This window comes from Carettochelys insculpta, chromosome 3, assembly GCF_033958435.1.
Source record: "Carettochelys insculpta isolate YL-2023 chromosome 3, ASM3395843v1, whole genome shotgun sequence".
Lineage (NCBI taxonomy): Eukaryota > Metazoa > Chordata > Testudines > Carettochelyidae > Carettochelys > Carettochelys insculpta.
Genome location: NC_134139.1, coordinates 204,142,976 through 204,163,954, shown reverse-complemented (window position 1 = coordinate 204,163,954; position 20,979 = coordinate 204,142,976). Strand labels below are relative to the sequence as shown.

At 45.1% G+C, this 20,979-nt stretch overlaps 1 protein-coding gene across 4 annotated transcripts in view; it reads right to left on the bottom strand.

Moving 5' to 3' along the window:
• Positions 1–3,939: 3,939 nt before the first annotated feature.
• The window catches only part of FZD3 (frizzled class receptor 3), a 106,660-nt gene continuing 89,620 nt past the window's right edge, over positions 3,940–20,979 (bottom strand). For all 4 annotated transcript variants that reach the window (XM_074991458.1, XM_074991461.1, XM_074991459.1 and 1 more), the window contains 3 exons: positions 13,080–13,228; positions 10,152–10,385; positions 3,940–9,444 (listed from right to left, as the gene is read on the bottom strand). In XM_074991458.1, the coding sequence (XP_074847559.1) occupies positions 9,231–9,444; positions 10,152–10,385; positions 13,080–13,228 (597 nt within the window). In that variant the 3' untranslated portion in view covers positions 3,940–9,230. The remainder of the gene's footprint in view (positions 9,445–10,151; positions 10,386–13,079; positions 13,229–20,979) is intronic.

Here is a 20,979-nt window from a genome sequence, read left to right as displayed (position 1 = left end):
AGTGAAAGAAAATGTATAAAAAGCCCACCCAGGGGAAATGAAAAATGTTTTTGTATTCCAAGACAAAGCACTTCAAAAATTAAGATTCTAAGTACGAATAATTAAGAATTTACTTTCAAGAGTGATTCTTCCTAACAAATAAAACAGCATAGTGGAGTTCCATATTCAGTTGTCTCCGATTCTCATGATTTGAGTCAGATTACATGCGGAGACAGTTTTTTTTTCCTAGCGGCCACCCACATCTCTTATATTGACAAACTGGATTATTTATGGGGCACAATCATTCTCCAGGAATAAAGACACTTTAGTTCAATTTCTGTGCTCAGTCACACCTGTGTAAACTGCAGTATTGCTAACTCCAAGCACCAGAAAAGTCAAAAGTCAGGCAGCCAAAACCCATGAGAAGTTTTTAAAAAAAAATTAACATGTTTTATGGTCTACTTTTTTTTCCACTTTTATTGTACACTTTGGTCTCATTTCAAAGATTCTCGGCAACCATAAGGGCTAAATGCATCTACTTTTAATCTTTATTTCAGCAAAAGCTGAGATTCTCATGGTCCCAGCAGCCCTAGTTCTTAAGAACACAACACGAACAAGTCATGCAATAATAATCACATAAGTTAACACCACTTCACTGAAGTTACACAGGTATAACTATGGATAGAGTTTAGGCCTGAAATCAGAACAGCTACTTAATAAAACTTGTTTCATGACACCAGGATAGAAACCAGCTCACTCTTCTATAACTGTGCTGGCTCAGGGGCATTAATACAAATCAAAAGTATCAAATGGTTACAGTTATGCCAATAGGTTGGACTCTGAAGTTCAGCTGTTGAGAAAGTGGCACCATTTTTATAGAATCACTTTTCTGATCAAAGCAGTAGTTTGAAGGGAAAAAGCCCCACTCTTAATATAGAGCCTTGTTCTTTTATAGAAACACAAAAATCTGAAACCCTGGAAACTAAAAGTGAAGACAACATTTGAAAAAAACAAAAGCAAACCCACCCACTTTCAAATACTGGGTTGGAAATGTAGGGTTAATGAAGTACACAACTTTCATCTGCATTTGGAGCTCCACTCACCCATATAAGACCAAAGATGGTTCAGAGATTGTATTGGCAAGATGCCTATTAACAAGAACACGTCTCTGCAGCAGTTGCTGTTGTTTGGAAAATGGTTTTCTGAAGGTTAAAAACAGACAGTATGACACAGTGGCTTATAAACAATGTTGGGAAGGAAATATCAGCCCATCTGGCATCTGAAACTTCAATCTTAGCTCATTATGATTTCTTTGCCTTTGTCAAGTTGGACACTTTCCAGCTGTACAGGCTCACCGATGTACAGGCCAACCAATGAATAACTTCACTGAAATACTTTTATGTCAACAGATATGTAGGGATGCTTTTAAATGTACCAGATGGTTTAGGAAAAGTGATGAATGAGATTAAAGAAGTGAGGAATATGAAGGAAAGGCCCTGGCAGACAGTGCAGAGTGCAAAAGTGTAGTAGACTGCAAAGCAAAACTGTGGGAAGGGAGATACTCCTTTCTCTTTGATGAGCTGAACATGAAGACTGCATTCCATAATGAAGGGGCACAGGCCAGTGTTTGAGAACAAAATGACTACTATCATGGCTTTGATGGTGGGAGACAGGTATATGGAACAGCTGGCAAATATGAAATGCACAGAAATAAATCAGTGTTAACCACAAATGAAATACTATAATAGGAGATGAATAAAGAAGTAACAAGCAACAGACAGGAATGGTCACTGGGTAAGTGGGGAGGGCACAGTCTCTCTCAAATATTTTAGAGTTTGGAAGGCTTCATTTGCTCTATTATTGAACAAATCACTGCCTTCAAATTGGAGGTAACTGCCATGAAGCCTGTAGGGGTTCCATGCCAGTCCCAAGAGTGGATGCAGGAAGAGGGTTGGTCAAATGAGTGACTATGTGCTGACTGAAAAACAACAATACAAATGAAATCTGATGTCAGTACAACTAAATGATAAAAGATGTTGGCTCAGGCATCACCCAGATAAACAGAGTCCGTGACACCAATCAAGCAAGCGGGGTTGGGTCAATAAGTTGGCTACTGAAAGAAAATTACAACTAACGCATTAACTATCAATTGGAAACTAAGCCACTGCACTCTGGACAGGAAAAGATGGAAGGAAATAGTGAGAGAGGCATCACTCACCAACGGGCATTGAGCCCATGGTTGTTGTTGATGATGAAATAGGTAGGCCTTAATTTTTGACTAGACCTCTTGGTGATTCTGGAAGACTGAAGCCATGACAGTATTCCTCATTGCTATTGCAATGGCCACTGTGCCCACCATAGTGTAAGAGCTAGCCAGAATAGCGTGAAGTACAGTCAGTGGTCCCTTACCATTATGGATTTCGACTCTTGGTGCCTTTAGGAATCACATTTTGACAGCAGACGTTCATAGCCAGCCACCCTCATTTGGAGGCTCATTGGGGAATATAACTTGCTGCAAAAGAGGTCCATTTTTTTTGCAGGGGGGGCAGGGTACAGGTATTTCAAAGTATAAGCTTGTGTGTGCAAAGACCCATTTCATCAGATGCACCTGGCAAAGTGGGTCTCTGTCCACAAAAGCTTATGCTCCAAAATATCTGTTAGTTTATAAGGTGCCACAGGACTTCTTGTTGTTTTTGAAGATACAGACTATCATGGCTACCTCTCTGACACTTGTTAGCATTGTAGTGTCTTTGTAAAGCAGCAGTGGTTCATGAAGATGAGCCCTTAGAAATATATATGTCCTTTAGCCGATATCTGGTACCAGAGCTGGCCCCTGTGGCGGACGAGCCGGGCAGTCGCCCAGGTCTGCCAATATCGAGTGGCCTGTGCAAGGCTGGAGCCAGCAGGCACTAGCTGCATGGGGATCCAGGAGGGGCAGAGATGCAGCTGAGCAGTCTGGCAGCCAGCGTGCACTGGGGAAGGCCAGGGCTTCAGCAGTGCCCAGCAGGAAGGTGCAGCAGTCAGGAGGGTGCACTTCTTGCCCCTCCGTCACCGGCGAGAAAGAGTAGCAGTCAGAAGAGCGTCCTCCCTGCCCAGCAGCCCCCATTTGTCTGGGGGGGAATAATTAGTTAGGATTGTCCCTGCCTGGTACTACCTGGCTGCAATTTTCAATAACCTGTGGCACCTTATAGACTAACAGGTATTTTGGAGCATAAGCTTTCCCGGGCAAGACCCGCTCTGTCAGATGCATCCAACTAAGCAGGTATTTGCCCATGAAAACTTATACTCCAAAATATCTGTTAGTCTCTAAGGCGCCACAGGACTTCTTGTTGTTTTTGGAGATACCCACTAACATGGCTACCCCCTAATAATTTTTGATGCGATAAGGATAGATGCTGGTTTATGCCAACTAGTTTTTGCCAGCTCCAGTACACCGTCTTTTATGGGCAGGGGTACCTGGTGCTGAAAGATAGAAAAAGTTCAATGGCTTGTGCTGCTTCTCTTGGACTACTAACAAAGATATGTCGAAATTTTTCACTACATGTTTCATCATACACATAGTGTGGAACACCTTAGGCCTTGCCAACTGAGGCCAATATGGGCGGACTAGTTTCATCAAAGGTGGGGAAGAGAAGATCCAGCAACAATTGGGTGCTGTTCTCCTGGTGGAGAACAAAATTACAGCATAATTATGCAGTGATCTCTGCAGACTCCCATTTGCTGTACTCACTGGAACACTGCGAAGTTGCAGGGTCCTCAGTGTATTATTTCAGGATCAGGGTTCAGAGTTCAGGTCTTTTAGATAAGGCTGCTGCTACCTCTGGTTAGAAAGCGGTATGTAAATCAAGGAAGAAACAGCGGTGTCTGAAAAGTGTTGTTAAAGACATATACAATTCTGTAACAACTGAAAAATAAACTCAAAGCCTATGAAAAAAGGCCAAATGCCACTACTTTTGTGTCAATTTTATTAAAAATTTGAAAAGGTCTAAAATCAAAATGTACAACTACAATATGGTAATCCTTTTGTACACTCACAGTTAAAGTGCTAAAAAATCAAACTTTACGAAACTGACACTGGCCTACTGTAAACAAGTCTACCAAGAACCAAAGTAAAACCTGCTAATGTTACAATATCATGCTAATAACAAAGTGCACCCACTACATACAAATCTCAAAAACACTAAAGCTTTTCCCCCATTTGGAGATGGACGAGGTTACAATTCATACAGGAGCATTTCAACAGAAACATTTGAAGAGATGAGAATGCTGTTAAATGCAGTGGTCTTCAGCATGAGAGCCTACAACAGTTCATTATACTTTAAAATGTGTAAGATATACCATCTCAGAGTCATTGTTCATAAGCAATCAACACAACGCAGTCATAAGACAGGTACATCCAAGGCCACCAAGGGGATAGGGGTAAAGGGAGCACTGCCTTAGCGACTGGAGATTGAAAAGAGACCAGGTCCCCTGGCTGCCACTCCCACAACCCTTCTGCCAGAAGCCCTGCCCCTTCTGGGGTTCTGGTGCCACTTTCCCCCCAGGGCCTGGTGAAGTCTTTCCTCAGCCCTGGGTACCTCATCACAAAAGTTCTAATGTCAATTTAAACATTCCACGGCTCAAATTGGACCTCTGGTAGCAAAAGACCAATCTGCACATGATACCAATTAGTCAGCAATGTTCTTCCTGCTTTAATGGCGCATTCCTGCAAGACATCCTCAAATGGCCTTCCTTTGAATAAATAGGAGTGTGAGTTTGTGGCTTGGACCTTAAATAAGTCTAGTGCTTGTAAAAGATACCAAGACTGATAACAACAAACGTAAAGCTTCTACTCAGTCAACAATATGCTACAGAAGCACCTCTGTGCCTCAACTTTTACTTTGGCAGGACCTGTTCTGAAGAGCATAGTAATGCCGTTTCCATATCCATGTTATCTTCAGCCTTGCTGTTAAAAATCTGCAAGAGCACCACATTCTGGTGGAAGCTTATGACATGTATGCCTGCAGGTTACAAACTGGACTGAGACCACCAGAGCAATCTCAGCAGTAGGCCTTACATTAGTGCTAATATGAGATACTTCCAAAGCAATAGCCTGTAAGTAACATACTGTATCCTGTAATCAATCTCAGATCATCCATTTTTCAAATATATGCTCTATACCAGTCACAACTAAAGCCTCTGTAGTAAAACTTACATTTAACAAACTAAAACTAAGAAAATACCAATGTACAACATTTGAGAGCAGGCAAGCTGCTTTACAAGCCATTTGCAGATTTTCCCCTAAAGTCTTCCAAAACATTTTCTGAACAAGCCCCATCAGTAGTAGTAGCATCCTTCAGTCTACGTAGACTATGGATCGCACCCTTCGTAGTTCCATTTGGGATCATTATTTGCAGCGTTGACTGTGAACGCCCACACAAGACTGACAGTCATTGCATCTGTTGCATGTGTAATGGGTGTCTGGCAGGTCCTTACTGTGCTTTTTGTGGGCTCGCTTCTCCTCTGCTAGCCGTCTGATCCTCATCTCACCCTTCTGAAGGCCCTTGTGTAGTTCCTGCCTCCATCTGCTGCGATTGTCTGCCAGCTCCTCCCAGCTGTCCGGCTCGATGTCTACCTCTTTGAGGCCCCTCTTGCAAACATCTTTGTAACTCAACTGGGGGTGTCCGGGAGGTCTTTTGCCAGGGGCTAGCTCGCCATACAGGATGTAAGCCCCATCAGTTGTGATTCAATAGGCAAAAGCACTGTCCTTCAGAGGTACTGCATTCTCAGACAGACATACATATGACATCATTGCTATTTTTGTTATGCACATCTTCATTAAACCACAGAGGTTGGGGTGAAGCACGTTGAAGACATAGTATCCCAGGGAATAAGAAATGAAGAACACTGCTGGCTCTAGGGCCACTGTTGTCTTAGGCCAGTGGTGGTCAACTGGTGGTCTCTGTGGCCTGCACTGCTTCCTGTATCTCCCATTGGCTAGGAACGATGAATCATGGCCACTAGGAGCTATGGGGGCCAGGCCTGCGAATGGTCAATGTCAGCAAAATGTGTTACATAGCCCGCAATCAGCTTACCCTAATAGGTCACACGAAGTCATAGGTCACTCGTGGTCATCCACTGGCCACAAGCTGTCCAAAACTACCTTAAGCAATCTGGCAAATGCCTGCCTATACCAGCTTGCAGTAAGAGCAGAACTCAAGTGGTTACTGAACGTCTCAATATTGTCAGCAATCATCTATTCTGCATGGAGGGTAGAGTTGGCCTTGAACAGAACATAGAAGCATGCTGGCGTGAGGTTCCAGAGGAAAGCGGGCTGGGCCGGCAAGCAGGAGAAAGATGCAAGATGTTCACCTCTTGAGGACATGATGCAGTTATTGACACAATACAAATATAGTCTTGCGGCTAAGGCCTAGGACTGGGAATTGGGAGATCTTTATTTTATTTTCAGCACTGCTGCAGCCTTCCTTGTAAACTTAGGTGACAAATTTTCTGTGCCTCTCTTCTCCCAGCTGTCCAATGGAGCTAATGCTAAAATCAACTTTACCCAAGTACTGTGACGCTTTATTCATCATTTTTAAAAGAATCTAAAATCAGAAGAAGGCAGGGACTTTAGAAATGTAAGGGACTATTGCAGTAGGTCAGTTCTGAAGCTAACAGGATGTGCGGTTGGGACTGCAATAGGGTGGAGGTAGTGAATATCAACAACTGGGGCCAGCACGTTATAGTCAAATCGCTACTCAGGTTATACCTTCCATGTATGGAATAGGTGAGTAAAGAATTCTCACATCTGGAATCACAGGCCAGATTAACCCCCCTTCTCCCCAGATTAGCAGAGATTTAAAACAAATTAAAAACCTACAAAAACAAACAAGCCATGGCTCTAACCTCAACCATTCCAACTCCCCCTGCTCCCAGTTGGTAAAGTCACAGCATACTGCAAAATCATTGTCGAAAATCAGAACATTACCGCACACATAGCAAAAAAGAGCAACGTAAAAACTTTACCTTCAGTTACAACAGTTAAAAAGTTTAAGATAATTGACTCCCTTTGTAAATCCAAATTCCTACAAAATAACATCTCTTTGCAAAAACAAGAAGCTGCTCAGTTTAAGCTGAATTTTAAAACAAGAACATATTTCCCCATTGTTGGGGATATAGAATTGTAAGCCTGACAATGTGAAAGCTACTCAAACATCTCATACCATCTGCTCTAAAAGGATGATACAGATGATAGAGATTTAACAGTATGTGTGACTGTGGCAATTAGCTATACCTACAGCCAATCTAACAGAACAACAGCATCTATTCTGCCCTCATATCATGTGTGCACAGTAACTTCTAACACTATTAATGGCATTTACACAGACAGGAGAGTACTGAGTGAGCTTCTGAAGTTTTTTATTTGAAGTTGGTGTTGGTTCACGCCTCTCTTTTGGAGCAAAGCCTGGTCGGGCTGGGAAAAGCAATTGATAAGTAAACAGATTTTTAAAGGCATGATAACTCCCAGAGCAACCTTTGATTTTAAAGACTAACATGGTTAAGTGATTTGCTGTCACATCACTGGGGCATAATTAAAATGAATAATGGTTGCACAGCCTAAAAGTCTTGTTGCTCCACAAAGCCTCTGAAATACTTTTTCTGGGTTCCTGCCTCTGAGGTTATGCCACCCAACCATGTACAAAGGCTTTTTAAAATGCCTCAAACAGGTTATAATGGGAATCAATATTAGGTCAGTGATAAAGTGTGTATTTCCCAGCCGTATGCTACAGTAGTGACTGAGGTAGGTTCAAATATAACCAGTGTTTCCTCATAGTAAATGATACTTGAAACTTACAATAGCTGCTTCAGATCCTCTGTACCATCTAAACCATTACTTGAATATGCCTGCAATGTCCACTAAGCCAAGATTTGTCCCTGAAGGGAAAAGCACAGCAAAATTATTCAGGCTTCTAAAGATCTCTGAAAATTCTCTGTTCCAAATGATAATGGTGAGCTAGAGAATAGAGATCCATAATATATGCTAAATACTCTCTCCATTGCGCACCCCACTAGTGAGAAGGACTGCAGAGTAGCAACAGTTTCCTGACCCTTCCTGCACTTTCACCTCATTCTCATAGCAGTGTAATCTGGCTCATGGATCTATGCACTCATGGATCCATTGCTCCATTCCTTCCTTGATATTCTCCAACTTAACTCTAAGCCTCACACTCTACAACATATTCAACATAGAGGGAGTCCTCACAGAGCACAGTTCTGTGATCTGCTGGTGGGTCCCCACATAAATTCCCTGCTCCCTCCACCCAGTCCTCCAGACTCAACCATCAGGGGTGGGATCAGGATTTGTTCTTCTAAGCCCATAAGGAGAGAAGTCAAACATTTTACTTTAAATGGAAAATCTAGGTTCCCCCAATGTGTTTGAAGAACAGGGAATCTTACCATGTTTGTGTGTTAGTTTAAAAATGGGTAGCTGAATACTTTCTAGGTAGCTGGTACACTAAGTTTCCACCTTTTCCCCAACACACTCACCTGAAAAATTGTAAACAAGTAGAAAATGTAAATAGCATTTTGTAAAAAAGCAAGGAAAATACCAATATAAAAAATTCAAGCTTTCCCACCCCGACCCTAACTACTGAGCCTGAAAAATTCTGTAAGAACTGACAATCTTCAATGGAGTTTCCATTCTTTCTACAGAATTCTCATTCTTTTGTTGTATTTCCAGCATGATTGTTTAAAAATGTTTGCTTATTTTTCACAGATGTTCTCTGTACAGTATCTAATGTGCAGCCCTCCCTCTGTGCTTGATGACAAGTACCACTTTATTATCTAATCAGAGACAAAAGGGTTTGTGGAAGAACTTCTTCAAACATTCAAAAGCTTCCTTCCGCTTATTTGAACTCTTAACGTGACCTCACCAAAGAGGTCTTTAAAGACAATAATTACTGAAATTCAGAGTATTTGGGGATCTTCTAGTAAGGAAATCCAGCTATGGTGTATGATGGGAGAACAAGTTGCAAATAAATTATTTATAATTCCCAACTGGTAGGTTAATTTCCAGATTGCTGATCACTGAGCATCACAGCTCTGATGTAAGCACAATGACAGCTGGCTGTAAAAAGGTAAAGTCAAACTTCAGCTTCCTGATACAAAAAGATCAGCACCAGTAGGAAGCATGATAACACTGAGTATTATCACATCACTGAGAAAGGGACTCCAAATTAGAGGAGGAGAAGCTCCTCTGTGTTGAAAGCAAATCAAGCACTGGTTCCATCCTCTTCAATAACCCGGTTCATGCTGGTACCATGAGTGATGTGGGTCATTGGGTTGTTGCTAAGATCCCTGGTGCTGCTGTGACGTGACTGTTCATTGAGCCGATGTGAACTGCTATGCCTGGAGTGATCAGTCAGTCGTGACATGCTGCCATGAGGTAGTCTGTCTTCTATGCCTCTGTAGCTGCAGGGGGTGTACCTAATTTAAAAGGACAATTTCATTATTACCTCAATCAAAACTAAGTGGGAGAGTGTGTCTAAGTAAATTGGCAAATACCTAACTCTTGATAATATACAGTTCTACGGTTTTATGAATAAAGTAGGACTTATTCTATTTGGCTCTGCCACTTAACTTGTATGTGACCTCTGGCCAGTTACTTTCTATTTTTCCCCATCTATAAAATAAGGAAAAGAATATTTAGTATAGCACCATGCTAACACTAAGTGAAAATTTGGTGAATGAATTCAGGCTACCCAATGGTCACTTTAGCTAAGCAACTTTTTTTTTTTTTTTTTTAATTTCAGTAGATCTGTGACTGACTATTTACTCCACCTGCAAATCTGCCACATTGAACTTCTAATAGATTTTATTTTCCATGCAAATCAACACTGTACACCAACAGCAGATTCTGTCTCAGCAGAAATTGGCTGATTCATAACCTAATTCATACACTCATAACAACTGAAAGTTACAGGATATTTCATCTATCAACCCAGATTTAAAATTCTTTAAGGATATGTTCACTAGTTTGGGAAGGTGACTATTAGCAGAGGTTGAGAATCCAACCTCATAAAAGCCGAAGTGCAGCCAAATGAAACAGCACGAGTAGCATCCAGGATTCGTTCTGATACAAAGGCTCATTGACTCCACTTACATTAGAATTTTGAATGATACATGGAACTCACCTGCCATCACGGGATCTATGCAGGCTGCCATGGTAGCTGCTTACTTTGCTGTGGACACTGCCTGCTTTGCTCCGCTGGTCATCCATCATAGCCAGGTGAGTAGATGAGGCATGAGTAGAAGTCCCCTGGGTGGAGGTTCCCCTTGACTTTCGGATAATGGGTGTATTGGGATCCCTCAGAAGTGACTGAGCAAAATCGGGCTCCTGCAGAACCTGATGACTCTCATTTACAGTTCTGGACAAAGCACAGAATTGGAATAATTCATGTTAAAATAAACACAGCAAAGAGATCTCAACAGCTCTTCCAAACTGGCCTGGGCTATCATTAAACATACAGCTTTAATACGCACATCGTGGTCCAAATGTTACCCTAAGAGAAGTGAGGCAGAACAATCAGGCCGCTTATGGATCGAGTTGCCTAATTTTAAACAGCCTACTTGGAATATTTTGGCCAATGTTTAGAGAATCGCCCTGTAACCTACAATTGCTCTTCTAGCCTAGGTGGGAAGAGGACATGGTATCTCAATTGCAGTGTAAACGACAAATTTGCTGTTACTTCACAACACCGGCAGCTTCATGAATTGTACGAATCATGCAAGAACTACAACCAGTATAGTTTTCTTTTAAACCTGGTATTCCCTGATGGCCTTACCACTAGTGGGTTCAGGGATATTGTCACAAGGACATCTTTGAGACAGTGCAGTACATCAGCTGCTGAAGCAATCATCTATATAAACAGGAAAAGTCACTCCCTTCCCCAGACATGGTCACCCCATCTCAAAAAACATGCTGAAACTGGAAGAGCAACAAAAATTACAAGGTATATGGAACAGCCGCCATGTGAGGAATGATTAGTAAGACTGTAAAGAGACAACTAAGAGAGGATATGATAGAGGTCTATAAAATCATGACTGGCATAGAGAAAGGAAATAAGGAAACATCATTTGCTCCTTCTCATATCACAAGAATTAGGGGTCACAAAATGAAATTAGTTAGTAGCAGATTTAAAACAAGCAAAGGAAGTATTTTTTTCCCCATACAATGCATAGTCAACCTGTAGAACTCCTTGACAGAGGACATTGTGAAGGCCAAGACTATCATATAGATGGAAAAAGAACTAGATAAGATCATGAAGGATAGGTCCACCAATGGCTGCTAGGATGGGCAGGTATGGAGTCTCTAGTTTCTGTTTGCCAGAAGCTGGGAATGGGAATAGATCACATGATGATTACCTGTTCTGTTTATTCCCTCTCGGGCACCTGGGATTAGCCACTGTCAAAAGACAGGATACTGGGCTAGACAGACCTTTGATCTGACCCAGCATAGCCTCTCTTATGTTCTAAAATGATAATTTTAAAACTGAATTTTAAATGTCTAGAAGAGCAACATATTTTGTGAAGTACAGAACACACAAACTTGCAAATGGATCTGTCTTTGCTTTTAGCCCTTATCTCGGTGAGTGTGGCTCCCAGTCTTGTTTTTTGGAGGTCCTCCATGTTGGATTGGTGGACAGGTACACTTTTAGTATCCTCTCCTGCTATTCGCTGGCAGAGCAGCCAGTGATTTTTCTATCCATTTGATCTCTTTTTAGCATTTTGTACAATGGAAAAACTAAGATCTTGTTTTTGTTCCCCTGCCCCTACGATGTCTTCCATCTCTTGATGGCCCCTTTTTCTCATTCTCCCACTCATCAACATGTTACATGGGGCTAGCCATGGATGCTCCATCTCTCACTGCTGATCTGATTGCCATGGCAACAGAAGAGAGCAGCTCAAGTCAGGAGGCTGCTGTGTACTGCCCTGCAGCAGTAAGGGCCACCACAGGAACATGGCAACAAGCCTGGCAACTTCCTGGAGCCACTCGCTACTTTAATGGAAGGCAAATGTTTGGGACAGAGCAACTGAGCTCTGTGCACTGCACAGATCATGGGCCCTACCTCCTACTCAATCCAGAGCATTCTGTCACCACAGAGATGTCCAGGTTAGGAAATACCACCTTAGCTGAAAGGATGTATATGAATGGATAAGAGATGTGTTATTTATACTAGGTTGCAGTGAATCTTATACACGTGACCTTAAAATCTGTCCCCAACTATACTGAGTGCAATTTTCTTGTATTTTTGGTAGAAGACTACTTTTGTGTTAAGCAGTGCATTTGTCAGTCCACTCAGAAGTCACTTAAAGATTTTACTGTAATTAATTTTATTGAACTGCAGCTTAATAGGGCCTTCAATGCACAATAGAAGGATTAAAAAGAGCACATAACTGCAGAAGAACCATGACAAGAAAAAAAATTAGTTTGCCTCAGTTGGCTCAGTTGCCTAGCTGAGGAGATGGTACGTAGAGAGAAGGAAGCTCAGGAAGTGACATATGTAGCATCATGCTGTATCCCATATTATCTAAGAACAATGATGCAAAATAGCTTGATAACAGATTACATGTCTTAATTAGATACTATTACCATGAAAAAACGGTGTGAACACAACTGTTTGTTTGTTTACTTTAAATAAACAATGAATAGTGTGCCACTTCTAGGCAAGTTGCCTAACCCTAACCCGACTCTAAGAGGGAACTGGTTTGGATAGGATTAACTCAAAGTGCTCTCTCTTGCCCCCAATATGTGGTGGATCAATGGGGACCATCCACCTATTGCTTCTACTGTAGATATAAATTGATCTCCAAGCTTGATCCCACTGGTGCTGGTACTCCACCAATAGAAGAAGAGTAGCCAGCACTGACAGGAGAACCACCCACATCAACATGACCACACACAAGGCACCATGGTAGATCTGCTGACTTTAGCTACACTGTTTGAGTAGGTGAAGTTGGTCCCCAATGAAAACAAGTATAGACGAGACCTCAGAATTACAGGACAGAGTTTATTTGCCAATATTACACTGATAAGTCTCTCACACAACAACAGTACTCACTCTTTTTTCCTGCGTCCGTGAAAAAAGCTGGCCCATTCAAAACAGGTTTTTTTACTTCCAACCCAAAACACAGAGGGGATCCCAACTACTAGAGCCATAAGATACTTCATTAAAAAGAGAATCAGGTCTGGGCGACTCATCTGAGGGATCTAGAGAGAGGAAAACAGAAAAGATCATGTTGCAAACCATCATAATTCACGATCCTAGCCATTAATTAATTTAAAGTAACTGCCTCAGTCTTGAGCCAAAGTAATCATCATCAGGGTCCTTTTTTTCATGGTTCTGCAGAACTTAACACAATAATGTGCACATTGGTGCTGTGTAAAACAAAAGAAAGATTCAACTATTGGAAGGTCTTGTATTTTTGGTCCTAAATAATATATGCAGAACTATTTGAAATACAGTATTATAGGCTCAAAAATGAGCCTGTATAATCAGTGAATAGAGAAACTACCTAAATTTCTGTTGAAACATCAATAATACAGTCCACATGGAATATATTCAAGAACTTCTTGATCCTTATTCCAGTGAGGAACAGATTCTTGTTTTCCATGCCATAGAGGCTTGCTGTCTCCACAAGGTGCTACTAGATGGTTCTCATTCTCAATCCCCATTGAGCAACTAATGAAGAATCACAGTTTATACTGAAGTCCTTATTCTCATACAAACAATATTTGTTGACACAATTTATGATCAGTATATTTTGTGAACTTCTTGAGTTGTAGCCACAAGACATGAACTACTGAAACAAAACCAGATTTCAAGCTGAAGTTCAAAAGAAGCTATTTTGTCTGAACCACCTGACCCTCTTGTTTTGGTGGAACACCAATGTAAACAGTAACAGAGAGGAAGCCGTGCTAGTCTATACACTATCGAAACAAAAAGCAGTCAAGTAGCACTTTAAACACTAGCAAAATAGTTTATTAGTTGAGCTTTCGTGGGACAGACCCCCTTCTTCAGACCATAGCCAGACCAGAACAGACTCAATATTTAAGGCACAGAGAACCAAAAACAGTAAGCAAGGAGGACAAATCAGAAAAAGATAATCAAGGTGAGCAAATCAGAGAGTGGAGGGGTCGGGGGGAAGGTCAAGAATTAGATTGAGCCAACTATTATTAATTATTAATTATTATTATTATTATTATTATTATTAATACTTGGCTCAATCTAATGGATGACAGGAGAGGGATCCCTCTACGATTACCTGTTCTGTTCACTCCCTCTGGGGCATCTGGCCTCGGTCACGATTGGAAGATAGGATGCTAAGCTTAATGGACCTTTGATCTGACCTAGGATGGCTGTTCTTATGTTCCTTATTGCAAGCAGATCTAACTCACTCTGAAATAGGGCCTTACAACTATTCATGTGACACTTCCACTAAAACTATGACAATTTTGGGGGGACGGGGGGGAAAAACACACAACACACTTCAATCCCTGCTGTTCATGACCAGGAAGCCATTTCCTATCTCAAGGTCTCCAGCTTCTGGTCAACCTTCACTGAAAGCTTCCACTGGCAGACTATGATCTGTGATTAAATAATGTGGAAAATAACTTGAGTAGAATACTATGACCAGAGTTGTGCATCACCCAGTGGGATTTTATGCAGACAATACTTGCTTCCTGTTTACCGCCAGTATAAAATAATTAAAATTAGAAAGCAGTGATCTGAATGTAATCACATGCATACAATGTCCAAAATTAACATTGGGCAAGCAAACAATGCTGTCTTTTCAACACACATATCATCAAGCAGGGTTCAGCAGTGATTGTATTAAGATAATGCTGTAAGAGCAAGAGAATGGATGATGTGCTGCTGTTTACAAAATCGCATCTCATTTACTGATGTACATGGCAGTAGATATACATACTGGTAAAGACACAATAGCAATAACAACACTTTGCATCTGTATAGTGTCTTCCCTTCCGAGGATCTCCAAGTCCTTTACAAACAGTAGCATTTACTTGTGACACTGGCAAGCATTATTAGCCCCATTTTACAGATGAGAAAAATGGAAGCACACAAAGGTGAAGTGATTCTACCAGTCACACAGGACATCCGTGGCAAAGAATACAAACCAGAATTCATAAGTCAGTCTGTTTTTTGGGTTTTTTTTTTGTTTTTTTTTAAACTATTACATGACTTTCATTCACTATGGACAGACGGTTTTTTTTTTTTAAATGATTACACTAGAAACACAATGAGCATCATGAAACTATTCACCTTTGAGTTCATGTTTGAATCAAGTGCAGTCAACTTGACCATTGTCATGTTTCCTCAACATCTCTTTTAATCTAGTTTCCACCACTTTCTGCCCCAGAGCAATTACTGACATTGATGGCCTTTGACCACTCTATAAACTGCTCCATATCTTTGTCCATTTAAACATGCAAAACTTGTCTGAAAGCTTCTTAGGTGGCATAGTATGCAACCCCACTATGGTGGTGGGTTGTGTGGGTTTCCTCCCCCACCTCCCTCCTGTAGAGCATTCTGTTTATATTAAGCAAGATTTTAAAAAAAATTCCTCATTTCTACACAAGAGCTATTTATTATACAATTTGAATAGCTTTGGAATGTGCAACATGGGCACCAAGTTGTTGGGAAGCATCATCTCCTAATGTAGATACAATATATGGATAGGCTTCATTATACAAGAATCTATTTCTGGCATCCTGAGCCAGATTGTCTGCTGGCATAAAATGCCTTGGTGGATTTACATCATCACAGAATCTAGACCGGGGTCAGCAACCACTCCAAGGTGGAGTGCTGAAATTTGACCTCTATGTACGATCCGAGTGCCAGTGATACTTTTTGAAGTCACCTATAGTCCTACTTACAACAGCTTCATAAATTAATACAGATGCAGAGCTTTATTTTTTAGCTGGTGGTTGGTAGCATCAACTTACCTTTTGTAAATCCACAGCAAGCTCTCGGTTGCATGGGGAAGGAAGTGCAGAGCTGAGCTCCCACCTTGTGTGCCCACTGGCTCACGTGCCACTCTAGGCACCCAGGCTGGAGGGTGCTGACCCCAATCTAGACCACTATATTAATAACATGAAACTATGCCTCTGCTACCAAAGCCCCAATGATCTGCTGATCATACCGCCCTTTTCACAGGACATGGTCTGTGAAGTGTCATGCTAAATTATAGCACAGCATCAATTTAACTTCAACCATTTTATGCTGGACATTTTACACTGGCTCTACTGTTACCTACCAGACATCTCTTTGTTTGAAGAAGCCAAACACATTCCCCCCAAAAATATTCTTGTCTGAAAAATCTAAGGATACAAATGGTCATTTATATTTAGCAAATCAACTCAAGCTTAATATACAGACTTCTTCTATTTTAACCCATGAAAACTAAGCTCATCTACCTGCCTTTAACTGGGCCCGTTACCTCTACAGATTCTATCACACTTATTGCAAGTAATAAAGCAAAACCAAAACCTGACATTATTCCTCTACAAACACAAGACTGAGAAAACAAGATTTTAAAACCAGAAGTGGAAAAAAATGTCCCCAAAATTACTTCAGTAAAAGTGCAGCTGCTTTCATTTGTGGACACTTGAATACAATCTAGATGTGATATGAGACACATTTTTACTCAGGTAGTTTTCCAGAGGGACACTGATAACTTGTACTTAAGTTAATTGCCCTTTCCTTCCCAAAGAGCTGCACTTTTACTCAAGTAACTTTTGGGGTACTTTTTCCAACTCTGTTTAAAACCCAAAATCCCACAGCACTCTTCCTAAAAATTGGGCACTCACATAATTTCCAGGCTCCTACAATCATGTTTTCATAGGAACCGGAAATCGGTTGCACAATTTTAAAAACACTGGAAGTACACAAAGTCCAGGCAGAATTTACCCTCAGGATTCCATTTAATTCTAGCCCAGTCGATTTTGCAGTTTTGCTACGCTACCGAAATGTCAGAAGTGAGTGAAGCATCATAGGATTTCTGACCTTAAGAATGGTAAACCAGATGAAATTACATATTCAGTTTGAATTATCCACACTCCTGCCACCGTTTCTTTCAAGCACAAAACATTCTCCAAAAATATACATCAGCAAATTGTCTTAATGTAATGGAAACTGTACTACTTTAATCTGATTAAGCCATATATTAGCATCAACATTTCTAGAAGTAAAAGTTTTCTGTTTGCAGCAGTGGCTAAAATATCTTAAATATACCCAGATGCCTCATCAGAATTTCTGCTTTGTATTTTGATCACTGTTTTGATGATCCTCTCATTTTTCTCAGCTTCCAAATAGGCTCGAGACAGAGGACTTTGAATTGTACTTTCTCCCGAGAAATCTAGGTTATTTGTGACTATAGGGCTACGTCTACACGTGAAGCCTACATCAAAGTAGCTTATTTCGATGTTGCGACATCGAAATAGCCTATTTCGCTGGATAGCGTCTACACGTCCTCCAGGGCCGGCAACGTCGATGTTCAACTTGGACGTTGCTCAGCCCAACATCGAAATAGGCGCAGCGAGGGAACATCTACACGTCAAAGTAGCACACATCGAAATAGGGATGCCAGGCACAGCTGCAGACAGGGTCAACGGGCGGACTAGCGCTTCCGGGGCAACAGCTAGCCGCTCCCTTAAAGGGCCCCTCCCACATACACTCAGCCTGCACAGCACGCGGTCCGAGGAGCCATATAGGCACACAGACCCCGGGCGCCGCAGTCATGGACCCCCAGCAGCAGCAGCAGCAGCAGCAGCTAGAGGTCCACCCAGCCCTCCCGGCAGGAGCAGGGCTTGCCCTGGCCCATGCCATGTGGGAGGCAGCTGAGTACCTCCTTGCCCCAGGGGAGGAGATGCCCCCAGGGCAGCAGGGCTCAACCCCTACCCCTGCAGCACCCCGCTCCACCCCCCACCTCACATGCCAGCAGCTGTGGAGCTACCCCACCAGCACCGACTGGTGGGAGCGGCTGGTGCTTGGGGAGTGGGACGATGACCATGGGCTCAGGAACTTCAGGATGAGCCGGCAGACATTCCTGGAGCTGTGCCAGTGGCTCACCCCCGCACTCAGGCACCGGGACACTGCCATGCGGCGTGCCCTCCCTGTGGAGAAACGGGTCGGCATCGCTGTCTGGAAGCTGGCCACTCCGGACAGCTACCGATCCGTGGGGCAGCAGTTTGGTGTCGGAAAGGCCACCGTCAGGGCTGTCTTCATGGAGGTAAGAGAACCCACAGGGGGAGGCCAGGGCAGGGCAGGGGGGCCAGAGCAGGGCAGGGGGGCCAGGGCAGGGCAGGGCAGGGCCACGCACACCCTGCTCACCCCTCACTGGGGCTGTCCCATGTGCTTTCTCTGCAGGTCGTGTGTGCAATCAATGCCATGCTCCTGCACAGGCTCGTGAGGCTGGGGGACCCACATGCCATTCTCGCCGCCTTTGCCACCCTGGGCTTCCCCAACTGCTTCGGGGCTCTGGATGGGACTCACATCCCCATCCGCGCCCCGCATCACAGTGGAGGACGATACCTCAATCGGAAGGGCTACCATTCTGCCGTCCTGCAGGCCTTGGTGGACAGCCAGGGACGTTTCCAGGACATTTATGTGGGCTGGCCTGGCAGCACCCACGACGCCCGGGTTTTTCGGAACTCGGGCCTGTGCCGCCGGCTGGAGGCGGGGACCTACATCCCCCAGCGGGAGATCCCTCTGGGGGACACCACCATGCCCTTCTGCGTCATCGCAGATGCGGCACACCCCCTCCGGCCGTGGCTCATGCACCCCTACACGGGCCACCTCTCCGCTAGCCAGGAGCGCTTCAACGAGCGCCTGAACCGTGCACGCCAGGTGGTGGAGCGCTCATTTGGCCGCCTCAAGGGACGCTGGCGATGTCTCCTGACCCGCCTGGATGCGGGCCCCAACAACATCCCCCAGATTGTGGGTGCCTGCTGCGCCCTGCACAACCTCATGGAGAGCAAGGGGGAGACCTTTCTGCAGGGCTGGGCTGCGGAGGCCGGCAGGGCACACGTGCAGCCACCTGCTGCCCCCAGTCGGCAGGTGGACCCCGAGGGGACCCGGGTCCGGGAGGCCCTGCGGGCCCACTTCGACCAACAGGCCGCGGGGTGAACTCTGCCCAGGCCCCCTACTGCCTGCCCCTTCCTCCCCCACACTCCTGCCCCAACGCCCACACCATGGAGCACCCCACCGCCCCCCCCCCCCTCACTTGTCCTGGACAAATGACAGCACGAACTTGTGGGTGAACGTAAATTTTTTTTTTCTGGGCGAACCTTTTTTTTGGGGTGTAAATAAATATGTGAGGCAGAAACAGAAAACTAAGTACAAACATTCAACCAAAGAAATATGTACACAAATAAAACAAACCAAAGAAACAACTGTGTGGCACACATAATAAAAAGAAAACCAGGGAGGAGAAAGGGGAGAACTATTTACATGGGGGGGACGGGGCAAACGGGGGCACCAAAAAAAGAGGGTCCAACTATATACAACAGGGCGGGGGCCACGTCCCGGGCCCCTCGCCCCTATAGCCCCGCACTGGGCGTGCCCAGCCGGGAGCCCCGCCGCGCCTGCAGTCTGGTCCGCGGCTGGGTGGGAGTGGGCTGGACTGGAAGGTATCGGTGCCGGCGAGTCTCAGGTGGCTCCAGGGGTCCCTCGGCGCTCTGGCCCTCGCGGGTGGGTGGTGGGCCGACGGCGGACGGGCCGGCGACGGCCGGAGCAGCTGGTGGTGGGGCTGCAGGAGCGGGCAGGGCGGGCGATGGCTCGGCCGGCGCGGCATGGGGGGGCCAGGTAGTCCACCAGCCGGTTAAATGTCTGCATATAGGCCCCCCATGCCTCCTGGCGCCAGGCCAGCGCCCGCTCCTGCAGCTGGAGGTGCTGCTCCGATCCCTCCAGCTGCCGGCGGAGGATGGCCAGCAGCTGGGGGTCCGTCGCCGTCGCTGGTAGTAGGCACGGGGTCCGCCGTCTAGCCCTCCGCGGGGCCGGTCGTTCCTCGGCCGAGGGGCTGCCCTGGAGCGATGGTCCTGGAGGGCTCTCCGGGACAACTGAGGCCTCGCCGGCGCTCTCTTCTGGTCCTTCTGATGGTGCAGGTGCAGGACACAGGAGAGGAGGGGGGAAAGAAGAATGGAGACAGGCGTTAGTGTGGGCCCCGAGCCGTGGCCTCTGTTCCCCCCGCCCTGTGCTACAGGTTCCACATCCCCGTCCCCGGGAAATGCTGCTGTGATGGATGGGGTTCAGGGGTCCCCTTGCCCTGCACCCCGTCCCCTGGTGGGAGCGACTCTCACTTCACCCCGCAGGGTCTGAGAGCAGGAGAGGTTTCTTAGGCCACAGATGGCCAGTTTCTGGCAGGAGTGACAGCACCAGCTGTCGGAAGAGACAGTCCTTCCAACCCGTCGTGGGGAGAAGACCCCAAGGGTGGCCCCTCTGGGATGCAGGTTTCCCCCTCCTCAGGCTGGCTGCCTACCAGCTCTCCCTTCCCATAGCCTCTACCTGTGGCCCCCGCCCTCGCCCCCCAATTCCAAGCCAGCTCGGCTCCTCCCTCCTGTTGGTTCAGGGCAGAGGTGTCACCTGCCAGCTGTAGCGCCAGGATCCTCCTTTGGCCCTGGGAGGTCTTCGCCTCTTGTGGCTCATATGTAGCCTGAGTCTCCCTTGGGCACTCCCCCCACTCCATCACATGCTGCTGCTGCGGGGTGTCCCACCCCCTCCGCCCGGGGGCCCCTCGAGGTTCCGCTCCCCCCTGGCCCGGGGATGGGGCATGGCACTGTCATGCAGGATGGGGGGGTGCAGGGGCTGATGGCTGCAGTGCTGTGAGGGCCATGGCCCTGGTGTCCTTGGGGCCATGGCCATGTGACCGTGTGGGGGGCCCTGGACACATCTCTGTTACCCCCGCCCCTCCAGCCCCGGGGTGTCCACCAGAGAGGGGTAC